The 20,463-nt window shown below is 44.1% G+C and overlaps 1 protein-coding gene across 1 annotated transcript in view; it reads left to right on the plus strand.

The window, feature by feature from the left end:
• The window catches only part of PKP2 (plakophilin 2), a 91,266-nt gene extending 75,148 nt beyond the window's left edge, over positions 1-16,118 (plus strand). Inside the window, exons 10-13 of the mRNA XM_075602827.1 lie at positions 1,850-2,003; positions 5,170-5,359; positions 6,893-6,980; positions 10,963-16,118. Of these exons, the coding sequence (XP_075458942.1) occupies positions 1,850-2,003; positions 5,170-5,359; positions 6,893-6,980; positions 10,963-11,031 (501 nt within the window). The 3' untranslated portion in view covers positions 11,032-16,118. The remainder of the gene's footprint in view (positions 1-1,849; positions 2,004-5,169; positions 5,360-6,892; positions 6,981-10,962) is intronic.
• The last annotated feature ends 4,345 nt before the right edge of the window (positions 16,119-20,463 follow it).

A 20,463-nucleotide genomic window follows, 5' to 3' on the forward strand; every position in this document is an offset into this window, starting at 1 on the left:
GCAGCGGTGCGCAAACTGGGGGGTGGGAGAATTTCTAGGGTGGGCGCGGCGGTTACAGAGACCCCGCGCTCTTCCCCACAGCATTTCAATTAAATGCCGGGGAGGCATGAGGCCTCTGTAATTCACTTACCTGCTGCCAGTTGGGTGTTCGGCGACGCGGCATCAAATGACCACGCGGGGTCATGTGACATCAAGCGTCGCTATGGCAACACACGTCAAATGACGCGATGGGGTAACGTGACAGCACTTGACCCGCAACGTCATTTGACGCCGAGCCATTGGGGGGGCGCGAACGCTGAGGGTCCCGGGAAGGTGCCGCAGCTCAAGAAGTTTGCGCACCGCTGGGTTTGAGCAGTTTTTTTCAACAGGATTCCTATGAACCCTTGGGTTCCTCGGGCTTCCCTAATGGGTTCCCTGCAATTTTCTGGTCCTTTTAAAATTGTATCAAATACAGAAGAATTTACAATGCATCTGATCTCAGAGTTGCTGTTAGAGAGTGTTGAGGTTCCTTACAATGTATCAGACGCGCTATTAGAGAGGGTTGGGGTTCATTACAATCCATCTGATCTCAGACGCGCTATTAGAGAGGGTTGGGGGTTCCTCAGAATTTCACTTAGGGTGAAAGGTTGGAAACCACTGGTTTAGGGGGGCTTTACATGTAGAGTTAGGCATATCTACCAAAATCTTCCAGGTACAAAACTAGTAAAAACATCCCCAAACTCTCTCACGGCTTTGTGTGGTGTATTTTCTTTGATAAATCTGTTGTGCTTTTCCCTTCAGTTCTGCAGCCCGGAGACTTGGATTAATAACCCGCCCCCCACCTCTTGCACTTAGGCTAATATTTTAGCACTTATTTTAGTGCCTGTCACCCTCAAGCAAACACTTGCCCTGTGTGACGGACCTCTTGACATTATCCCTGGCCTTTGTTCATACTAGAGCTGAAGTGTGATGGAACGGGGTATTACAGGACCCCACTATTCCTTTACTTATTATAATGTTGTTTTATGTATATTTTAGACAGAAAAAAGTAAAATAATTAAAGTGGATACGTTCTGTTGTTACCACAATGACCTTTTGTAACAATTCAATCAAACAGTGTTGCCTCTGTTTAATATAATAATATATAACTAACCTGCACTCACAGTTTTACTACTTATCTTAATGCGTTAAGAAATTGAGATTCTTCTGTGGGGAAAATAAGCCATTTTCTGTTTTCTCCTTGAGAAAGTGCTGTGCAGAATGCAAGAATTAACCCCTTGTCCCCCGCGGGGGGAGGGGGGACTGTGCTTTTACCCTCTCTAGGTATCTGTATTTCCTCTATTTTTCTGGAGGTAATGTGTGACAGTACAAACACATGATATTGTATATCCCAGTGTTTTTCAACCAGGGTTCCTAGGACCCTTTGGGTTCCCCGGGCATCCCTAGAGGGTTCCCTGTAATTTTATGGTCACTGAAAATGGTATCACATATAGAAGAATTTACAATGTATTTGATCACAAAGTTGCTATTCGAGGTGGTTGGAGGTTCCTCAGTATTTCACTTAGGGTTCCTTAACCAAAGAAAGGTTGGAAACCACTGGTATATCCTTTATAACGAATCCAGCCAGCACATGCAGATTAGCACATGGATGTACACTTAAATACAATGATACTTACAGCTTAAACACACTAGTACATGCAGCTTTGCACCCAAACACTGATGTACAAACTGTTATTTGCACCTGTGCATCAGTGTGATTATGCTAAGTTTCCATAGCTTGCTTCTAATACGGATATGTGTTTAATAGTTCAAGTTACTTCTAGGGAACAAGTCCTTTGGTAATAGCCATTCTGCGCACCCTTCTCCATAGATGCCATTCGCGCTGGCTCAGATGGTCGTGCAGAAGGAGAACGGCCTTCCGCACATCCGAAACATGTTGCTTTCAAAGGATCCCGGTGTGAAAAAGACGGCTGTCTCCCTTCTCAGGAACATGTCTCGCAATGGCTCTCTGCAGAATGAGATAGGTAAGTACAAATGATGGATAGGAAGTAGCCCTCTATATAGGACACGGCCACAGCTCCTCACTAGGGGTGTCCATAGAGCCCAGGCCTTTCTGGTCACATGAATACGGGTTTATTGCCTTACGTGTGAATATGTGCGTGGATATTTACCATCGTCGTCATCTTCAGCCCTTGTCAATCCACTGCCGGATGAAGGTGCCTGCCCAGCAGGGCCGTCTTAACATATGGGCACGCTGGGCAGTTGCCCGGGGGCCCCACAGCATAGGGGGGCCCCACGCGCCCAACCCATGCGTAGGGTTGCCAGGTGTCCGTTTTTTTCAATCGGAGGTCATACATTTTTGTGGTGGCGCAAGGGCGGCGCAAGCGCGAGGTCAGGCAGTGCAGAGAGTACTACTGAGACGGTGAACGGGCAGGAGCACGCGTGTGTGTCTCTGTGTGCAGCCTGTCCCTGATTGGAAGAGCGGAGAGCCAATCAGAGGACAGCTGGGGCGGAGCCCACACCCCGGCGGCCCAGAGACGTCTGTGTGACTGTCCTTCCTGGAATAAGGTAAGGATACAGATGGGGGGGGCAGGGTGAGAGGATGGGGGGGCAGGGTGAGAGGATGGGGGGGCAGGGTGAGAGGATGGGGGGGCAGGGTGAGATGGTGAGAGGATGGGGGGGCAGGGTGAGATGGTGAGAGGATGGGGGGGCAGGGTGAGATGGTGACAGGATGGGGGGCAGGGTGAGATGGTGACAGGATGGGGGGCAGGGTGAGATGGTGACAGGATGGGGGGCAGGGTGAGATGGTGAGAGGATGGGGGGGCAGGGTGAGATGGTGACAGGATGGGGGGCAGGGTGAGATGGTGACAGGATGGGGGCAGGGTGAGATGGTGACAGGATGGGGGGGCTAGGGTGAGATGGTGAAAGGATGGGGGGCCAGGATGAGAGGATGGGGGGCCAGGGTGAGAGGATGGGGGGCCAGGGTGAGAGGATGGGGGGCCAGGGTGAGGATGGGGGGGCCAGGGTGAGAGGATGGGGGGCAGTGTGAGAAGATGATGGGGGTCAGGGTGAGATGATAGGGGGGAGGGGGATAAGATGGTGATGGGGCCAGCCTGAGGAGATGAGATCATGATGATGGGGGATATTTTAAATGTATTGGGGAGGTGGGGTATATTTTAAATGTATTGGAGAGGTGAGGGTATTTTTAAAATGTATTTGGGGGAGGTGAGGGTATTTTTAAAATGCATTTGGGGGAGGTGAGGGTATTTTTTAAATGTATTTGGGGGAGGTGAAGGTATTTTTAAAATGTATTTGGGGGAGGTGAGGGTATTTTTAAAATGTATTTGGGGGAGGTGAGGGTATTTTTTAAATGTATTTGGGGGAGGTGAGGTTATTTTTTAAATGTTTATGGGGGAGGTGAGGGTATTTTTTAAATGTATTTTGGGAAGGTGAGGGTGTTTTTTAAATGTATTTGGGGGAGGTGAGGGTATTTTTTAAATGTATTTGGGGGAGGTGAGGGTATTTTTTAAATGTATTTGGGGAAGGTGAGGGTGTTTTTTAAATGTATTTGGGGAAGGTGAGGGTATTTTTTAAATGTATTCAGGGGGCGTGGGGGTATTTTTTTTATATGTGTTCGGAGGGGGGGGGGGGGGGGCGTGGATGTCCAGTATTTTTGGACAAGCCACCTGGCAACCCTACCCATGCGTGCCCACCAATGCTAAAAATCTCCATTCTAAGTCTAGCTAGCTCCGCTCGCTCTCTGCCCGCCCCCGGCTCGCGTCACAACCGCTCGCAGCCTAGCAGTGCAGCACTTCCGGTGCCTGCTGCTGCCAGTGAGCGCGTGGGAGGCTGGGAGCGACAGGGTAGGCCGGGTCCAGTGCACTGCTCTGCCCGGGGGAGCCTACTGTTGTTAAGAAGGCCCTGCGGCCCAGTGGTCTTTTAGGTACGGCGGTTGCAAGCCTCTCTTCTCCAAGTTGTTCCAACAAATTTCCTCATTTCATGTACCCACCATAACTTAACTAAGTATGGTAAAACCTGTATCCTTGCTTCATTTTTGCATAGCCAGTATAACCAACCCCACACTGAAGAGACCCATTAAGGTCAAAGCAGTCGGTCTGTGGGTGGGTTTACTGGCTATGCATCTTAACCCTGGCTATGCTCAAAGCTGTGACCATGCAGCAAGCTTAAGCCTATATGGAACCATGTTGAATGGTTTTGAAGCAAAAGGTGGCACTGTGTGCTCATTTGCATGTCATTTCCCAGAATAACTTGCTACAGTGGAAGGGCTGTGTGCTGGGCGATAATGGTGAAAGACAGGGTTGCTGACCTGTCTAAGACGTGCAAATGAGCATACAGGAATATTTTCATTTGTCATATGCTTTGCTGTGCAGGTTTTTTTGTCACTTTTTTTTACCCACCATAACTTGGGTGGGTTATGTATGTATAAGGCAGTCAACCCTCGCAAGAGCAGACACAAGACAGCATTCAAAGGTAAGTGAAAAAAACCTGTATTCAGTGGTAAAAACACTTTTTGTTTACCACTGAATACAGGTTTTTTCACTTACCTTTGAGTGCTGTCTTGTGTCTGCTCTTGCGAGGGTTGACTGCCTTTTCTATTTATCTTTATAGGACATGCACCGCAAGTGTTTTTTGTCTTTGGAGTGCCAGCTGCCCCCCCCCCTTTTTTATATATACAGCCGCGGCCCCTTTCAACCTCCCACTTACCCGTAAAAATGCGGGGATGTTCTCCGTTTGTCACAGAGTTTCCCGCGCGTCAGCCGCATGGACGAGACAGCGCTAATGGCGCTTAACATTGAAAGCGCCCGCGGCGCCGAAAACGGCCTGCATCTGCCCGCGATTTTAAAAATTAAGATGAACATCGCCGGAAAAAGAGATCAGTGTATCTCGAAAGCTTGCAAGAATAAAAGCATTGAGTTAACCACAGAACGGTATCGTCTATTCTTTTTTGATTATATATATATATATATAACGAAAATAGCTGTGTTAGTCGAGTTGTGATAGAACTAATTTATTCTGCACTATATATGTATATATATATTTACAATTATTTGTATATATATATATATCACATACTTTATCCAATACTACAACTAAATGTAAATGAAACTCCAGATAAATGTTCTTATCAAAAGGAATGTATTACAAATTATATTTATTTGTATTTTCCAGCCAAAGAATTGTTGTCCGATTTGACCGGCCAGCTCCCTAATTCAGCACCAGATTCAAACATGGGTAACGAGACGGTAGCGTCAGTCTGCTACGTGCTCAGTAACTTGATTTCGAACAGCTCTCCGAATGCCCGGACTCTCCTGAACAACGGAGGCGTTCAGAAGCTCAGCAACCTCAGCATTGGTGATTGGTAAGAGAAACGGGTAATGCCTAAGAAACATAGGGTAAGGTAGGGGTGCACAAAGTGGGGGGCAAGATGTTCTGGGGGGGGACGCGGCGGTTACAGAGGCCCTGCGCTTCCCCGAAGGCACTTAAATTATATGCCGGGGGGACTTCGCGAAGCCTCTGTAAATTTCCTTACCTTGGTGTTGGGTCGACACGTCGCCATGGCAACCAGACGGCAAATGACGCCGCCGGGTCACGTGACCTTGCGTTGCCGTGGCAACGTGACGTCACATGACCCCCGCGCCGGAGCCGAGCCAGGGCGGGCACAGGGAGAGCAGGCAGGGGGAAACGTTTGCACACCCCTGGGATAAGGTATTCAAATGTTACAATGACATTAAAATGTAACAGCATTCAATGGAAACTGTCAAAAATAGAATATGGGGGGATTGTGACTGAGTATACTGTCTATTCTTTGCTAGAATAACCCGATTAAACCATTTAAATGCTAAAAATAACACGGTAGGAATCCCTGCCTTCCCTTAAGAAAGCTCAATGAATGTGTGTATATATATATATATATAGACAAAAAACGAAAACAAAACAGAGAGCGCACGCCCCATAGTGTGATCCTGTACAAATGTAATAGGGATCACACTATGGGGCGTGCGCTCTCTCTTTTGTTTTTGTCTCTATAGAAATTATCTTGGAAGTGGTTCTTCCTTGTGAGAACAGCCGGGGACCCCTGGATCCAGCAATCAGTTCCTGCAGAACCTAATCAGGACTTTATTTGGGGTTTGGACTATTACAAATTGGCCATTTATTTTTATTTTATTATTATTATTATTTTTATTCATTGCATATTTTTGTAATAGAGTGTTTTCAGTTAGTCATTATATACTACAGGATTGTTTTATTTTTGAATATTAGTAAATTGTATAAGGTTTTATATTGTTCACTGGTTTATAAGTGGCGCTACTATATTTCTCTTTTTTATATATATATATACTGTATATATATATATGTACACGTCTATAAAATTATATACACACACACGTATTACTTTAGAGCTACAAATGTTCCCTTAGAGGTGCAGGGAAGGTTTGTCGTCTCCCCTCATCCTTTTAATTTTTTCATGTATGGGAATCAGGGGGTCTCCCAAGCTGAACCGCGTTCATTTCAGCTCCGCGGATCCCCTGGTTCCCAGAGAGACTTCCCGGCGCTGTCGGCGGCATCCCCTCCAGGGGAAACAAAGCGGAAGTTTAAATCCCCCGCGTCACACGGAGCGATAGGAACCTGCAGCGTAATCCGTTGCCGCTTCCAGCATCCCGCGGGGGGAACCTTCTCCAATACGTGTCTCGGGAAGCCGGGTGTCCCCTAGGCCAAAATGAACACGGTTCCAGTAACTAACTGATTTGGGGGCTTTGGACCCCATAGAAACATATCGCTGCTCTAGAGAAAACAAGTCTGCATACAAACCCCAGTTCCAATACGATGATAATATATAACATTCCTGGGCTCTAAGATACCCCATGTATAAAGCTTTTATTTCACTTTGCAGTAATTTGACCACCAAAGCAGGCAAGGCAGCCTCCGTTGTTCTGTATAACATGTGGTTACACCAAGACCTGCACAGCACATACAAAAAGGTAAGCTTTGAGTGAACCGGATGGGCGCGGGTAATGGTGATTCTCTGATTTGACAGGAGTAGTTTTGTCTTCGAGGGCTAAGCCAGAAGGATCAGGGTTTGCAGAGAAATAACATATAAAATATACAAATGTGGTTGAAACCGAGAGAGCAAGAACATGGAGGGTAAAATACTAAATATCTAAAAAAAAATAAAAGTCAAAAAGAGGAAAATATGAGCTTTGAGATGGGTTAAAAACTGCAGAACAATATCAGCAGCAGACGCAGAAGGCACCTAGTTTGGCCGAACGTAATCCAAACTGGCCTATATCTTCTGTGCTATTCCATAACACACCTTCCAATGGCGGAAACCACGTTCCGTCACCAGAAGCTATCATCTGGAATAGGAACTGGAAATAAATACGGGCCCCTGTGTCATCAGCCAGCCTTCCATATCCCATATAGTTACATAGTTACATAGTAGATGAGGTTGAAAAAAGACGTAGGTCCATCAAGTTCAACCTATGCTAAATTTAGACAACAGATACTTTATCCTATATCTATACTTACTTGTTGATCCAGAGGAAGGCAAACAAAAAAAACCCATTAAGGGGAACAATTAATTCCTTCCTGACTCCAAGAATTGGCAATCGGATTAATCCCTGGATCAACATCCTTTCCATGTATACTTATTTGGTATATCCCTGTATACCTTTCCTTTCTAAAAAGTTGTCCAACCTTTTTTTGAACAAATCTATTGTATCTGCCATCACAGTCTCCATGGGTAATGAATTCCACATTTTAACTGCCCTTACTGTAAAGAACCCTTTCCTATGTTGCTGGTGAAATTTCCTTTCCTCCAACCTTAAGGGATGGCCCCGAGTCCTTTGTACTGCCCGTGGGATGAATAGTTCTTTTGAAAGCTCCTTGTATTGTCCCCAAATATATTTGTATATAGTTATCATATCCCCTCTTAGACGCCTATTTTCTAATGTAAATAAATCTAATTTAGCTAGCCTCTCCTCATAAGTCAGATTGTCCATCCCCTTTATTAATTTGGTGGCTCTTCTCTGCACTCTCTCTAGTTCCATAATGTCTTTTCTTAGGATTGGTGCCCAAAATTGTACTCCATATTTAAGGTGTGGTCTTACTAATGCTTTGTAAAGGGGCATAATTATGTTTACTTCTATTCCATCCATTGCCCGTTTAATGCAAGGTAAGATCTTGTTTGCCTTTGCAGCTACTGCATGATATTGGGCACTATTGCTAAGCCTGATGTCTACAAGCACTCCTAAATCCTTCTCCATCAAGGATTCCCCCAATATATCTCCATTTAATTTGTAAATCGCCTTTTTATTCTTGCATCCCAAATGCATAACCTTACATTTATCTGTATTAAACCTCATCTGCCATTTACCTGCCCACGTTTCCAGTCTCTCCAAGTCCTTATGAAGAGAAATTACATCCTGCTCTGATTCTAGTACCTTACACAATTTAGTATCATCAGCAAAGATGGAGACATTGCTCTCAATCCCAACCTCAAGGTCATTAATAAACAAGTTAAAAACCAGGGGTCCCAGTACCGACCCCTGAGGTACTCCACTCACGACTTTAGCCCAACCTGAAAAAGTTCCATTTATGACAACCCTCTGTTGTCTGTCCTTTAACCAGTTTTCAATCCAGGTGCATATATTATTACTGAGTCCAATTTTCTTTATTTTGTACACCAACCTCTTGTGTGAAACCGTATCAAAAGCCTTTGCAAAATCTAAGTAGACCATATCAACTGCATTACCCTGGTCTAAATTCCTACTTACTTCCTCAAAGAAACAAATAAGGTTAGTTTGGCAAGATCTATCCCTCATAAATATTAAATATAATGGTTTGGCTATTACTGAGCTTAACTCCTTGAGAACTCTTGGATGTATGCCATCGGGCCAGGTGCCTTATTTACTTTCATTTTTTCAAGTCGCTTATGAACTACTTCCTCAGTTAACCAATTGTTCATTAATATGGAGGTTGTGGCTTCCTCCTGCGGCACTACTATTGAACTTGATTCTTCCCTGGTAAACACAGAGGCAAAGAATTTGTTTAATACCTCTGCTTTCTCCTTATCTCCAATAATCTGCCTGCCCATCTCATTTTTTGTTATTAAGGTACTTAAAGAACTTTTTAGGGTTGACCTTACTTTCTATTGCAATTCTTTTTTCATTGTCCATTTTTGCTAATTTGATTGCCCTTTTGCAATTTTTGTTACATTCCTTATAATTCTGATACGATGTCTCCGTCCTTTCTGACTTAAAGAATCTAAACACCTTCCTCGTCTTGTCCATTTCCTCCCCTACCTGTTCATTTAGCCACATTGGTTTTGACTTATTTCTTTTATACTTATTACCCAAGGGTATACACTGATAAGTATGCTTTTCTAACAATGTTTTAAAGACTTCCCATTTATCTTCTACATTTTTCCCTGCAAAAACATCATCCCATTGTATTACAACTAGATTAGACCTCATTTATTAAAATCTGCCTTTCTAAAGTTTAAGGTCTTTGTTGAACCCAAAAAAAATCTATTTTTTGATAATTTATTTCAAATGAGACCATGTTATGATCACTGTTACCCAAATGTTCCAGGAGTTGAATATTTGTTATTACTTCTACATTGTTTGATATGACCAAATCCAGTATTGCCCCTCTCCTGGTTGGTTCCTCAATAATTTGAGTCATATAATTGTCTTTAAGCACCCCCAAAACCCCGTTTCCTTTTTTTGTAATGCTAATCTCATTGCCCCAGTTTATGTCTGGATAATTAAAATCCCCCATTATGCAAACATGGCCCAGTTTTGATGCCTTCTCCATTTTTAAAAGTCTTTTAGCTTCCTCAATCTCACAGATATTTGGTGATTTATAGCATATTCCCACAAACATTTTCTTTATACTTTTACCTCCACTGCTAATTTCTATCCACAAAGTCTCTACATTTTCATCATTCCCTTCATAGACATCATCCCTTATAATAGGTTTTAGATCCGGTTTAACATATAAACATACACCACCTCCCCTTCTATTTGTTCAATCCTTCCGAAAAAGGGAATAACCCTCTAAATAAACTGTCCAGTCATGAGTTTCATCCCACCATGTTTCAGTAATGCCTATGATATCATATCCCTATTTGATCATAGATTAATAGATTTGTTTATGGAACATTGCTTAATTGAAACAAATATTTCGCAAGGACATCAGATGGTTGTTCTCCTTGAAAAAATGATGACATTGACAGAGTTATTTCTCAGGCAGATTTACTCGTACAGTACCTGTTAACAAACAATACTGGAAACCTCCAGGGTTTGAGGTTGCCCAGAGCTTCAGGATGAGTAAGATTCCTCTTGGTTCAGTATGGCCCCAGCAGTTTCCTTAGTCATTCTCTTTAAATAAAATTGAAAAAAAAAAAAAAAAAAAAACATGACATGGGCTTATAATGCATTATGCAAGATAATAATAAAGCATATTTATATTGCTAATATTAATCCCATAATATTAATTATTTTATACTAATATAACCTATTAAAATGTGAGCCACCTGTGCTGAAGCAGGGATATCCTGAAAATCTGACCTGTTGGTGGCCCTTGAAGACTGGAGTTGGCCGCCCATCCTGTATTGTATCTTTCCTTGTGTTTGGTCTCTTTTATAACCATCCATGTTTTCTTTGTTCCCTTTTTGTAACTGTGAAGCGCCTTGAGTCCCATTGGGAAAAAAGCTCTATATAAATAAAGTTATTGTTATTGTATCAAAAAAGTTTATTGGGCGAAAAAAAGAACATAATACCAACGTTTCGGTCCCTTACAGCGTGACCTTCACCAGGATTTTTATATAGTTTTGATGTTCTCCAAAATATATGTGTTATGTTTTGAGATACCCTAGTATATGTGTATATGTTTGCAGAATAGTTTAAAGCATTAGAAATGAAAAAAACAGCAAGAATGATATATTTTTCTCCCGTACAGGCTCTATTCAAGAAGACGGATTTCGTGAACATTCGAACATCAAAAGCCTACCACTCACTCAAAGACTGAAGACTCCCAACTTGCCTGACATAGCAATACAATGTGTACATAAATGTTATTAGCAGCTGCACCTTTCTCAATCTGCCCTGGAGGGAATCAGACTGTTTTGCAAGCAAAGTATATCTCCTACCCACTGCCTTCCTAATGCAATGAATACAGTTGGCTGTTCCTTTAGGATGTTTGATTTACACTCTTACCACTCTTCTCTGGAGGCTTGAAGTACAGTACGAATGTGGGAGACGTTATTGCAAGCGTTAAGAAGAAATAACGCCTGCGTAATGGATGTCAGTGTTTTCCGAGGCGGTGTTATGAATATCACGCCAGCATTAACACAACACATCGTGTTACCGGGTGCAATAACATCTGCTACATCTGTATGGTAAAATGCAATACTCCTGCAGCTAATCCACGTATTACATATCTCTGTGCTGAACTCTGTAACCGCAGCACTCTGTAACTCTGTAACCGTGGTACTTTGTAATTCTGTAACCGCGGTACTCTGTAACTCTGTAACTGCAGTACTCTGTAACTGCGGTACTCTGTAACCGCGGTACTCTGTAACTCTGTAACCGCGCTACTCTGTAACTCTGTAACCGCGGTACTCTGTAACTCTGTAACCGTGGTACTTTGTAATTCTGTAACCGCGGTACTCTGTAACTGCGGTACTCTGTAACTGCGGTACTCTGTAACTGCGGTACTCTGTAACTGCGGTACTCTGTAACTGCGGTACTCTGTAACCGCGGTACTCTGTAACTCTGTAACCGCGCTACTCTGTAACTCTGTAACCGCGGTACTCTGTAACTCTGTAACCGCGCTACTCTGTAACTCTGTATCCGCGGTACTCTGTAACTCTGTAACTGCGGTACTCTGTAACTCTGTAACCGCGCTACTCTGTAACTCTGTAACCGCGGTACTCTGTAACTCTGTAACCGCGGTACTCTGTAACTCTGTAACCGCGCTACTCTGTAACTCTGTATCCGTGGTACTTTGTAATTCTGTAACCGCGGTACTCTGTAACTGCGGTACTCTGTAACTGCGGTACTCTGTAACTGCGGTACTCTGTAACTGCGGTACTCTGTAACTGCGGTACTCTGTAACCGCGGTACTCTGTAACTCTGTAACCGCGCTACTCTGTAACTCTGTAACCGCGGTACTCTGTAACTCTGTAACCGCGCTACTCTGTAACTCTGTATCCGCGGTACTCTGTAACTCTGTAACTGCGGTACTCTGTAACCGCGCTACTCTGTAACTCTGTAACCGCGGTACTCTGTAACTCTGTAACCGCGCTACTCTGTAACTCTGTATCCGCGGTACTCTGTAACTCTGTAACTGCGGTACTCTGTAACTGCGGTACTCTGTAACTGCGGTACTCTGTAACCGCGCTACTCTGTAACTCTGTAACCGCGCTACTCTGTAACTCTGTAACCGCGCTACTCTGTAACTCTGTAACCGCGCTACTCTGTAACTCTGTAACCGCGCTACTCTGTAACCGCGCTACTCTGTAACTCTGTAACCGCGCTACTCTGTAACTCTGTAACCGCGCTACTCTGTAACTCTGTAACCGCGCTACTCTGTAACTCTATAACCGCGGTACTTTGTAATTCTGTAACTATGTAACCGTGGGAATCTGTAACTGTGGTACTCTGTAACCGCGCTACTCTGTAACTCTGTAACCGCAGCACTCTGTAACTCTGTAACCGTGGTACTTTGTAATTCTGTAACCGCGGTACTCTGTAACTCTGTAACTGCGGTACTCTGTAACTGCGGTACTCTGTAACCGCGGTACTCTGTAACCGCGCTACTCTGTAACTCTGTAACCGCGGTACTCTGTAACTCTGTAACCGCGCTACTCTGTAACTCTGTAACCGCGCTACTCTGTAACTCTATAACCGCGGTACTCTGTAACTCTGTAACCGTGGTACTTTGTAATTCTGTAACCGCGGTACTCTGTAACTATGTAACCGTGGGAATCTGTAACTGTGGTACTCTGTAATCGCGGTACTCTGTAACCGCGCTACTCTGTAACTGTGGTACTCTGTAATCGCGGTACTCTGTAACCGCGCTACTCTGTAACTCTGTAACCGCGCTACTCTGTAACTCTGTAACCGCGCTACTCTGTAACTCTGTAACCGCGGTACACCGTTTCATAGACTGTTTATGTACGATACATGAAACAAAGGCAACTCTGCAAAGCCTTTAACACTAATAATTACCTAATATTTTACTGAGTTGAGTTTTAATAACATTCAGATTGTACGTTCTGGGGCAGTGACTATGGGATCCATCTATAGATGTCCTATAAAGATCTAATATTAGAGGAAGCGATTGCTCCATTTTGAAATGAACCATAGAGAACATACATCTTTTAGATCCAAAATCCCAAATCTCCTTGTCTTGAAACTCACTAAACCATCCAAGCTGCCGGTGGGACCACTACCACAAAATGATTATTGAAGAAACTATGGCAGAACAGATTCTAACATTTAAAACTTTGGTAATTAACAGGCTAAAGGACTACGGTAGTAATTCTATATAGTCTGTATATAGTCCGAAGTGACCTTATAGGCCGTTTGCAGCTGAAAATCCTCATTGATTTCAATGCCCTTATTCAATATGCTGGAGAAGATTGTGGCCCACTCATTTAAATGAATCTGAACTCTTGTAACTTGAATCATTCTCTGGGGGTTATTCATTAACGATAACACACTCCACTGTTAACTTCCATTGACTTGAATGGGACTGAGTGCCAGATCTGGTGCTATTAACATGATACAGACCTGAATGAATAACCCCTGGATTGCATACTTGCTACCTTCAAGTAAAAAGTATATTTTGTAATAAGAACATACTTGAAGTCTTTGCAGACATTTCTTACCTCTATATCAGCAGTTCCCAATCTTTTTTACATTGTGCACCCACTGCTAGAAAATATTTGTGCCATTAACCCCTAATTATTCAATCTTATTGCCGACTCCGCAGAATATCGCTAACACAGCTGTGTGACCGATCCCAGGCAGTGTAGTGTCCTGCGCTCGTGGTGGGAACACACGCTTAATACAGCCCCAAACTGCACCACAGTGGGTGCAGACAGTATGGGGATACAGCTGTCACTCACTGTGGGAGCTTCCAAAGTCCCATCCCATAATGCCCTGCTGCTGACTTTGCAAAGCATTGTGGAGAGACTTCAGAAGCTCCTTTTGTATATGACAGCTATACCCCCCCCCCCGTACTAAGGTGCCGTTTGGGGCCTTACTAAGAGCGCTGTCCCCACACGGGCTCAGAAACCCACTATACTGCCTGGGATCCCCATTACTTATGTTTTGGGACGAACCCTTTGGAGAACCCTAAAAAAAACTGTTGGGAATAACTGGTCTAAACAATCAAAGTATGGTCAATCAGGCAAGGATAAGTGCAACATCAACAAAGCTGATATTCAGGTTCCAGAATGAAGGTACATTTCATTTGAATTTTCTGCCATAACCTAACCTCTGCTTATAACAGTTTGACATGCAAGGCTGCAGGATACTTTGGGTATCAATGTGTTCAGCGGAATCCCTGCTTTCACTGAATGCTATAGTAATTAGCTGAATAACCGCTGCTCTGTCACTTGCTCAACAGTAAGGAATGAGAATGATGTGATGATATTAAAGGTCAGGAGAAGATGGGTGGAAACAGAAGCGTTTTCTGAAAGGGACGCCACTAGTGTGATAATAAGACAATATGGAGACATGTTACAGTCCAGAAAGCAGAGAAGAGAAAGGTTAAGGAATGTTTACAGAATGTCAATAGTTTAAGCAACACACGCACACACGTTTAAGCACCACTCACACAGACCACAAACGCACACACACACACACGTTTAAGCACCACACACACACGTTTAAGCACCACACACACACATGTTTAAGCACCACACACACACACACACGTTTAAGCACTAATCACACACACACACAGGTTTAAACATCTTACACACACACACTCACACACACACACACAGAGGTTTAAGTATCACACACACACACTCTCATAAACACACAGAGGTTTGAGAATCTCACACACACAAACACACACATACACACATGTTTAAGCATCTCGCACACAGTGTTTTTTTGCCCGTAACTTTATGGACACTAACGTAGGGTGTAGGGCGGGGCTTTCCAGTTTGTGGCCCTCAGTATAAGTATAAGAGGAGGAGAGAGAGCAGAGGCATAAGGAGTTTGGAAACTGAAGATATTGTTCACTTGCACGCATGTAAGCAAGAATGCAGGTGTTTCCCCCCAAATAGAATTGATCATGTAAAATCATTACAGTTTTTACATAATCCTTAGATGAAACACTACGTATTTGTGAAATGTGGTAAAATAAATGTTTTTGCTGAAACACAGAATACAATTGAATTCCTGTAAAAAGCAGCCCAGAGTCCCCCTTCCCCCCAATAACAGAGCTGGAAGTTGGGTTCAGTAGAAAGCAGGTCCCAGTGACACATTGTGGATAACACACAGTTCCATGTTACTATTATGGTTTCTTTGATATGACAGAGCTATTTTCTGCTGTGATCAAGTACTATAAAGTGGCAAAAATACGACAACCAACAGTGTATCTTCCTGTGTTAGTTATTCCGCGCGGCAAATTCCAAAGGATTCAATGAGATATTTGGTGATTTCAGCCAAAAACGTAACAATTTCTGGGTCCGCTTCCGATGACAAAGAGTAAGATGCCGGCCCCCTGAATCCCACGAGGTCATCGCTGGTGACAATGAATGTGCTTCACTACAAAACCAGCGAACCTTCCCCCGGAGTGAGAATTCACCCGCGTACGTATTGCCCGATGTTGGACATTGAGACACTGTCATGCAAATAAGAGAACAGCTATTAATACGAACAGACTTTAGTCGCTTCACAATAAGCTTCTTTGTTTTTTGTGGTTTTAATCGGTTTTAGATACATTTTTTTTCAGTGCCGTTACCTATGGCTTTTAGAGATTCCACGCTCTGTACTGTGACCTGTATTCTATGGTAACATGCTTTGACTTTGACCCTTGTTTGTTTGTTTGATAACGCCGCCTTTTACTATTAAAGAGAAACCCCCATTCTACGCACTCTTGCCCTGTGCATCTTTAATGACAGAACCTTCTATGGCAGGAAGAACATCAGGCCAGTGAGTGGCAGGCCGTGCCTGTGTCTGTCGCGTGGGGTAGTAGTAACTTTGGTCCTGTCTTTCGGTCTCTCTTGCTGCTGCATACCCTACAACAGGGGTGCACAAGATTTTCTGGGGGGCGCAGCGCTTACAGAGGCCCCGCGCTCTTCCCGAAGGCATTTAAATTAAATGCAGGGGGAGGGGGCAGGAGCGGCGAAGGCCTCTCTGTAAGATCCCTTACCTTGGCTCAGACGGCTTCTGGCGATGCGTCACCATGGCAACGCGGCGTCAAATGATGCCGCGGAGTCACGTGATGCCGCGTTGCCATGGCATGTCACATGATGTTGTGACATCAGAACACCGGAGCCAAGGTAAGGAGGGGGGGGAGGGTCGGCAGGAGAAAGATTGCGCACCCCTGCCCTACAACACTGAAATACGGTAGGTACACAAGTGTCTATAAAGTAACATACTGTACGCTACTTATTATGTAATGTTAAAAACAATTCAGGGGTTTTTATTTTTATTATTTTTTTAACGTAGGTTTGAAGCAGGGGGTCTCCGGTGCTGAACCCCATTAATTTCAGCTCCAGGGACCCCCTGCTCCCCAAGATACAGACCTGGGGGTGCCGGTATCTCAGCAACGTTTAAAGCTGCCACGTGACGTGGGCCAAAAGGAAGGCGAACCTGATGATGTCACGGCTTCCTAATGGCCAACAGAGCGCGCGAGCTTTCGAACGCCGCCATTACGTGAACCCTGCTAACCGAGCGGAGCAGCTACCGGCAACCGCCTAACAGAGGTATCTCCGGCAGCAGGGTGACCCCGGGTCCTATGTTAAAAAATAATTTGCTAAAAAAAACGTCCACTTGGATTGCCGCTTTAAACCAGAGGTCCCCTTGGGGTACTCGAGTTCACAATTATGTTCTGTGCTGCAACCTTTTAACGGAACTTTTTGCTTTTCTATAAGGTTATATTTAAGGTTGCCCTGTGGCTTATCCAAAAATAATGGACATAATGGTGAAAGATGCAACGTGCTCGACGCGTAAACACACCCGTCTCACCTCCGCTCCATGCTGTTTCCTCCTCACCTTTCACCCCACCCCCAGGCACCTGACACCTCCTCCTGATTGGCTGCATTACCCAGCAGCAGCCAATCAGGATGGAGGAAGCAGCAGCCCTGCTCTCTCCATGCTCAGGGGAAATCCCGCGGCCCCCCCAAGCCAGTCAGGTCACTATGTCCAGAGGCATAACACATACATGTCCAATATTACCTCTAATTTTTTACTGGACAGTGAATAAATACTGGACAGTGTTCAATACTGGACCCGTGGCAGCCATATATAAGAGTAACTGCTTTCCTGTTGCAGTATATACAATTGTGTTTCTATTATTTCTCGTATAGAAAAAAATATGGCTGCTATTTATGCACCCAAGTGATGAGAATGTATTTATTTATTTAATTAGAATGTGGGCAATTTGTATTTTAAAACAAATCATTTGGGCGCACAAGCTGCATCTTGACTAATTCTAGAAAGGGAACAAGTTGTAAAAAAAGAAAGCTTTTTACATTGCATAGAAATGAAAAAAAAAAAGCTGATTACTGTAAAAACAAATGGAAATCCGACACCAACAATAAAAAGTCATTTATTTAAATCAAGATAATTATATGTGGCATCAGTGGGTTTAAAACAGAGTGTGTATGTATATATTCATATTAAAAAAAAAAATATATATATACATTTTAAGTTATGGTGGGTGAAAAAGGCGACAGAAAACCTCCACCGTTAACATATAGCCAATAAAGAATATCACTTGTGAGCACATTCACAACTCTGAACCAGTTGCATGACAGTACTATACACTTAAACAAATAAAATGCTATATAAAGCAGTAGGTTGTGCACAAAAGAATGAAAATAAATGAAGCCCTAACTCCTGCGGCTCCTTGGTGCTTCTGAGTGGGATAACTGATCTTCCTTCTGCCCAATTAGCCATGGGTGAGAGGCGGCCATGCTTCCTCTCCAGGTTACCAATAGTCCTTGAGAAAACGCTAATACCAGCGTGAAACGCGTGGGAGGACTTTCTTTGTCTATTTTTGTCATTTATGCCCCAATAAAGCCTTTTTGTATTTTTCCATACAAGGGTACCTTATTTTTATTTACCAATTTTGGCTAAGGATTGTCCGTTTAACATTTGAGTGCTCTGAATACACTCCATTCACTTGCTGCTACTTCCTTCACTTCGGAGGCACCTATGGGGGGGGGGGAGGAGGCGGTGCACTCGATACACCGCGGACATTCGGTCTGCATATCATTCAAACCAGCGGGACCAGGAGGACTTATACGGAGGTAAGCAGGATGTTCCTTACCTCTACGATCCTTTACCTAGCCCCTTGAGGGTGTCCCTGTATATCTGGTACTGTGAGAGCTGCTTCAGTGTCAAGTAGGAGCCCGGTCGCTATACTGGTTGTTTCTCCAGGATACCCAGTTACTCTCTGATACATTTCCAAGGCACCTCCCCACTTCCCCCAGTCTCCGGACGGACTCATTTATTCATTCATTTATCCAGACGCCCGACATGAGCGCACGCCAGCTGCACTGTTTACCTATTGGTCAATGTGGTTTAGGCAGCGGTAAGTGAAGGTAGGGGGATGGGTAGGCCTGGGCCATATAGTGTGGTGCCTTGGGGGATAGAATTCCTCTTATATGGCAGCAGAGGAGGGAGGCATCTGCACTCCAGGCCACAAAGGGTTGGCAATTTCCCAAGGGAGTGGTATTGGGGGGGGGAAGGGCCCGTGGCTGTGGGGGTAGCAGGGAGGTGGGGGAGCAGGATTCTGGCACCCCATGGGGAGTTCCTTCTCGTTCACAAAACACCCTTTCCCCTATTATGGGCCCTAGTGTCTCTCCTCTGGCCCGTAAATCCCTTAGCTCCTGTTGTAGCCCTACACTTACACCCTTGGCCACTTTCCCCTCGCCCCTTTGTTTTGCCCCTGCCCATTTGAGCACTAGCCTTTTGGCTTCTTTTGGGGCCCTACCTCTGGCCATTTTGCTACTAGCCCGCTGGTTTGGCCCCTACCTTTGCCTCTTTGACCCATAACCCCTTTGACCCGAGTCCTACTCAGGCCCTTTTGACACAGGATAGAGACGGCCGTGAGTGAGGTGCAGGACATGGTCCCAGGACTTTTACCCAGAGTCTGCTCTTGTGCCCAGGGAGGCAGCTCGATACCAACGGTCGCAAGCCCAGTCGGGGGAATTCACCAGAGGGAAGGAATTCACCAGCGTCAGCAGGAGACCCGGGTTCTAGCCCCTTCAGATGCTTCAGCGCTGGAACAGAGAATGGCAGCAGGAGCAGCGACGCAAGCAATGCCGCAGGAATACAGTAATCCAGCGTCTGCTTCGGGTATGATTGCTGCACTTAAAGCGGCAGTTCAAGCTGTTGTTTAAAAATAATTAAATACATTCAATTCAATATGTGCATCAAATACAATCTACACACTGACAAGTGATTAGCTATGTTGCCAATCGATCCGTTCTCATGTGCTCGATCGACGAAGATTCGACTCGGGGGTCCACTAAATGCATCTTGGGTCCTCTTCTGCTGCACTGACAGCCAAAGTTCTGTGAGGAAGATCATGTGACCAGGCTGTCACTAGACAACAGTATCAATAATCTTGACAATTTTTCTATCTGAATTTGTTTGTATTCGTAAATCCTGTAACGCTGTGATATCTTCTGGGAAGGCTCTTATTTATTTATAAAATGTTTTACCAAGAAGTAATACATTGAGAGTTACCTCTCGTTTTCAAGTATGTCCTGGGCATAGTTAATATGACAAATAATACATGGTTACAAATACAGCTACATAAATGAACAGGGTATACATTATATACAAGACATTGCATGCACAGTTAAAGATAATATATATTATGAGTGTATGAAACAGTTACAGACCAGATTAAAGTGTGAGACAGCCTTAGTTTTGAAAGAATTTAAACTGGTGGTGGATGTGAGAGTCTCTGGTAGGTTGTTCCAGTTTTGGGGTGCATGGTGAGAGGAGGAGCGGCCGGATACTTTGTTTCCTATCCAGAGACTCCAAATTTCTCCGCAGAATTGTTCAGAAAATGCAGTGAGTTTTCCCATTTCTAGAACGTCTAACTTTTTCTTGAAAGATCTGATAAGATGGAATATTGATCTTTTTCCATTGAAGTGCCTTTGTACACCTTGCTGCTGTTTGAAGATGTGCAATTAATTTGTTCGTGACAAATGATACATTTGGTATCAGTTTTCCCAAAATCCTTACCAAAGGG

This window comes from Ascaphus truei, chromosome 5 (genome assembly GCF_040206685.1).
Source record: "Ascaphus truei isolate aAscTru1 chromosome 5, aAscTru1.hap1, whole genome shotgun sequence".
Classification (NCBI taxonomy): domain Eukaryota; kingdom Metazoa; phylum Chordata; class Amphibia; order Anura; family Ascaphidae; genus Ascaphus; species Ascaphus truei.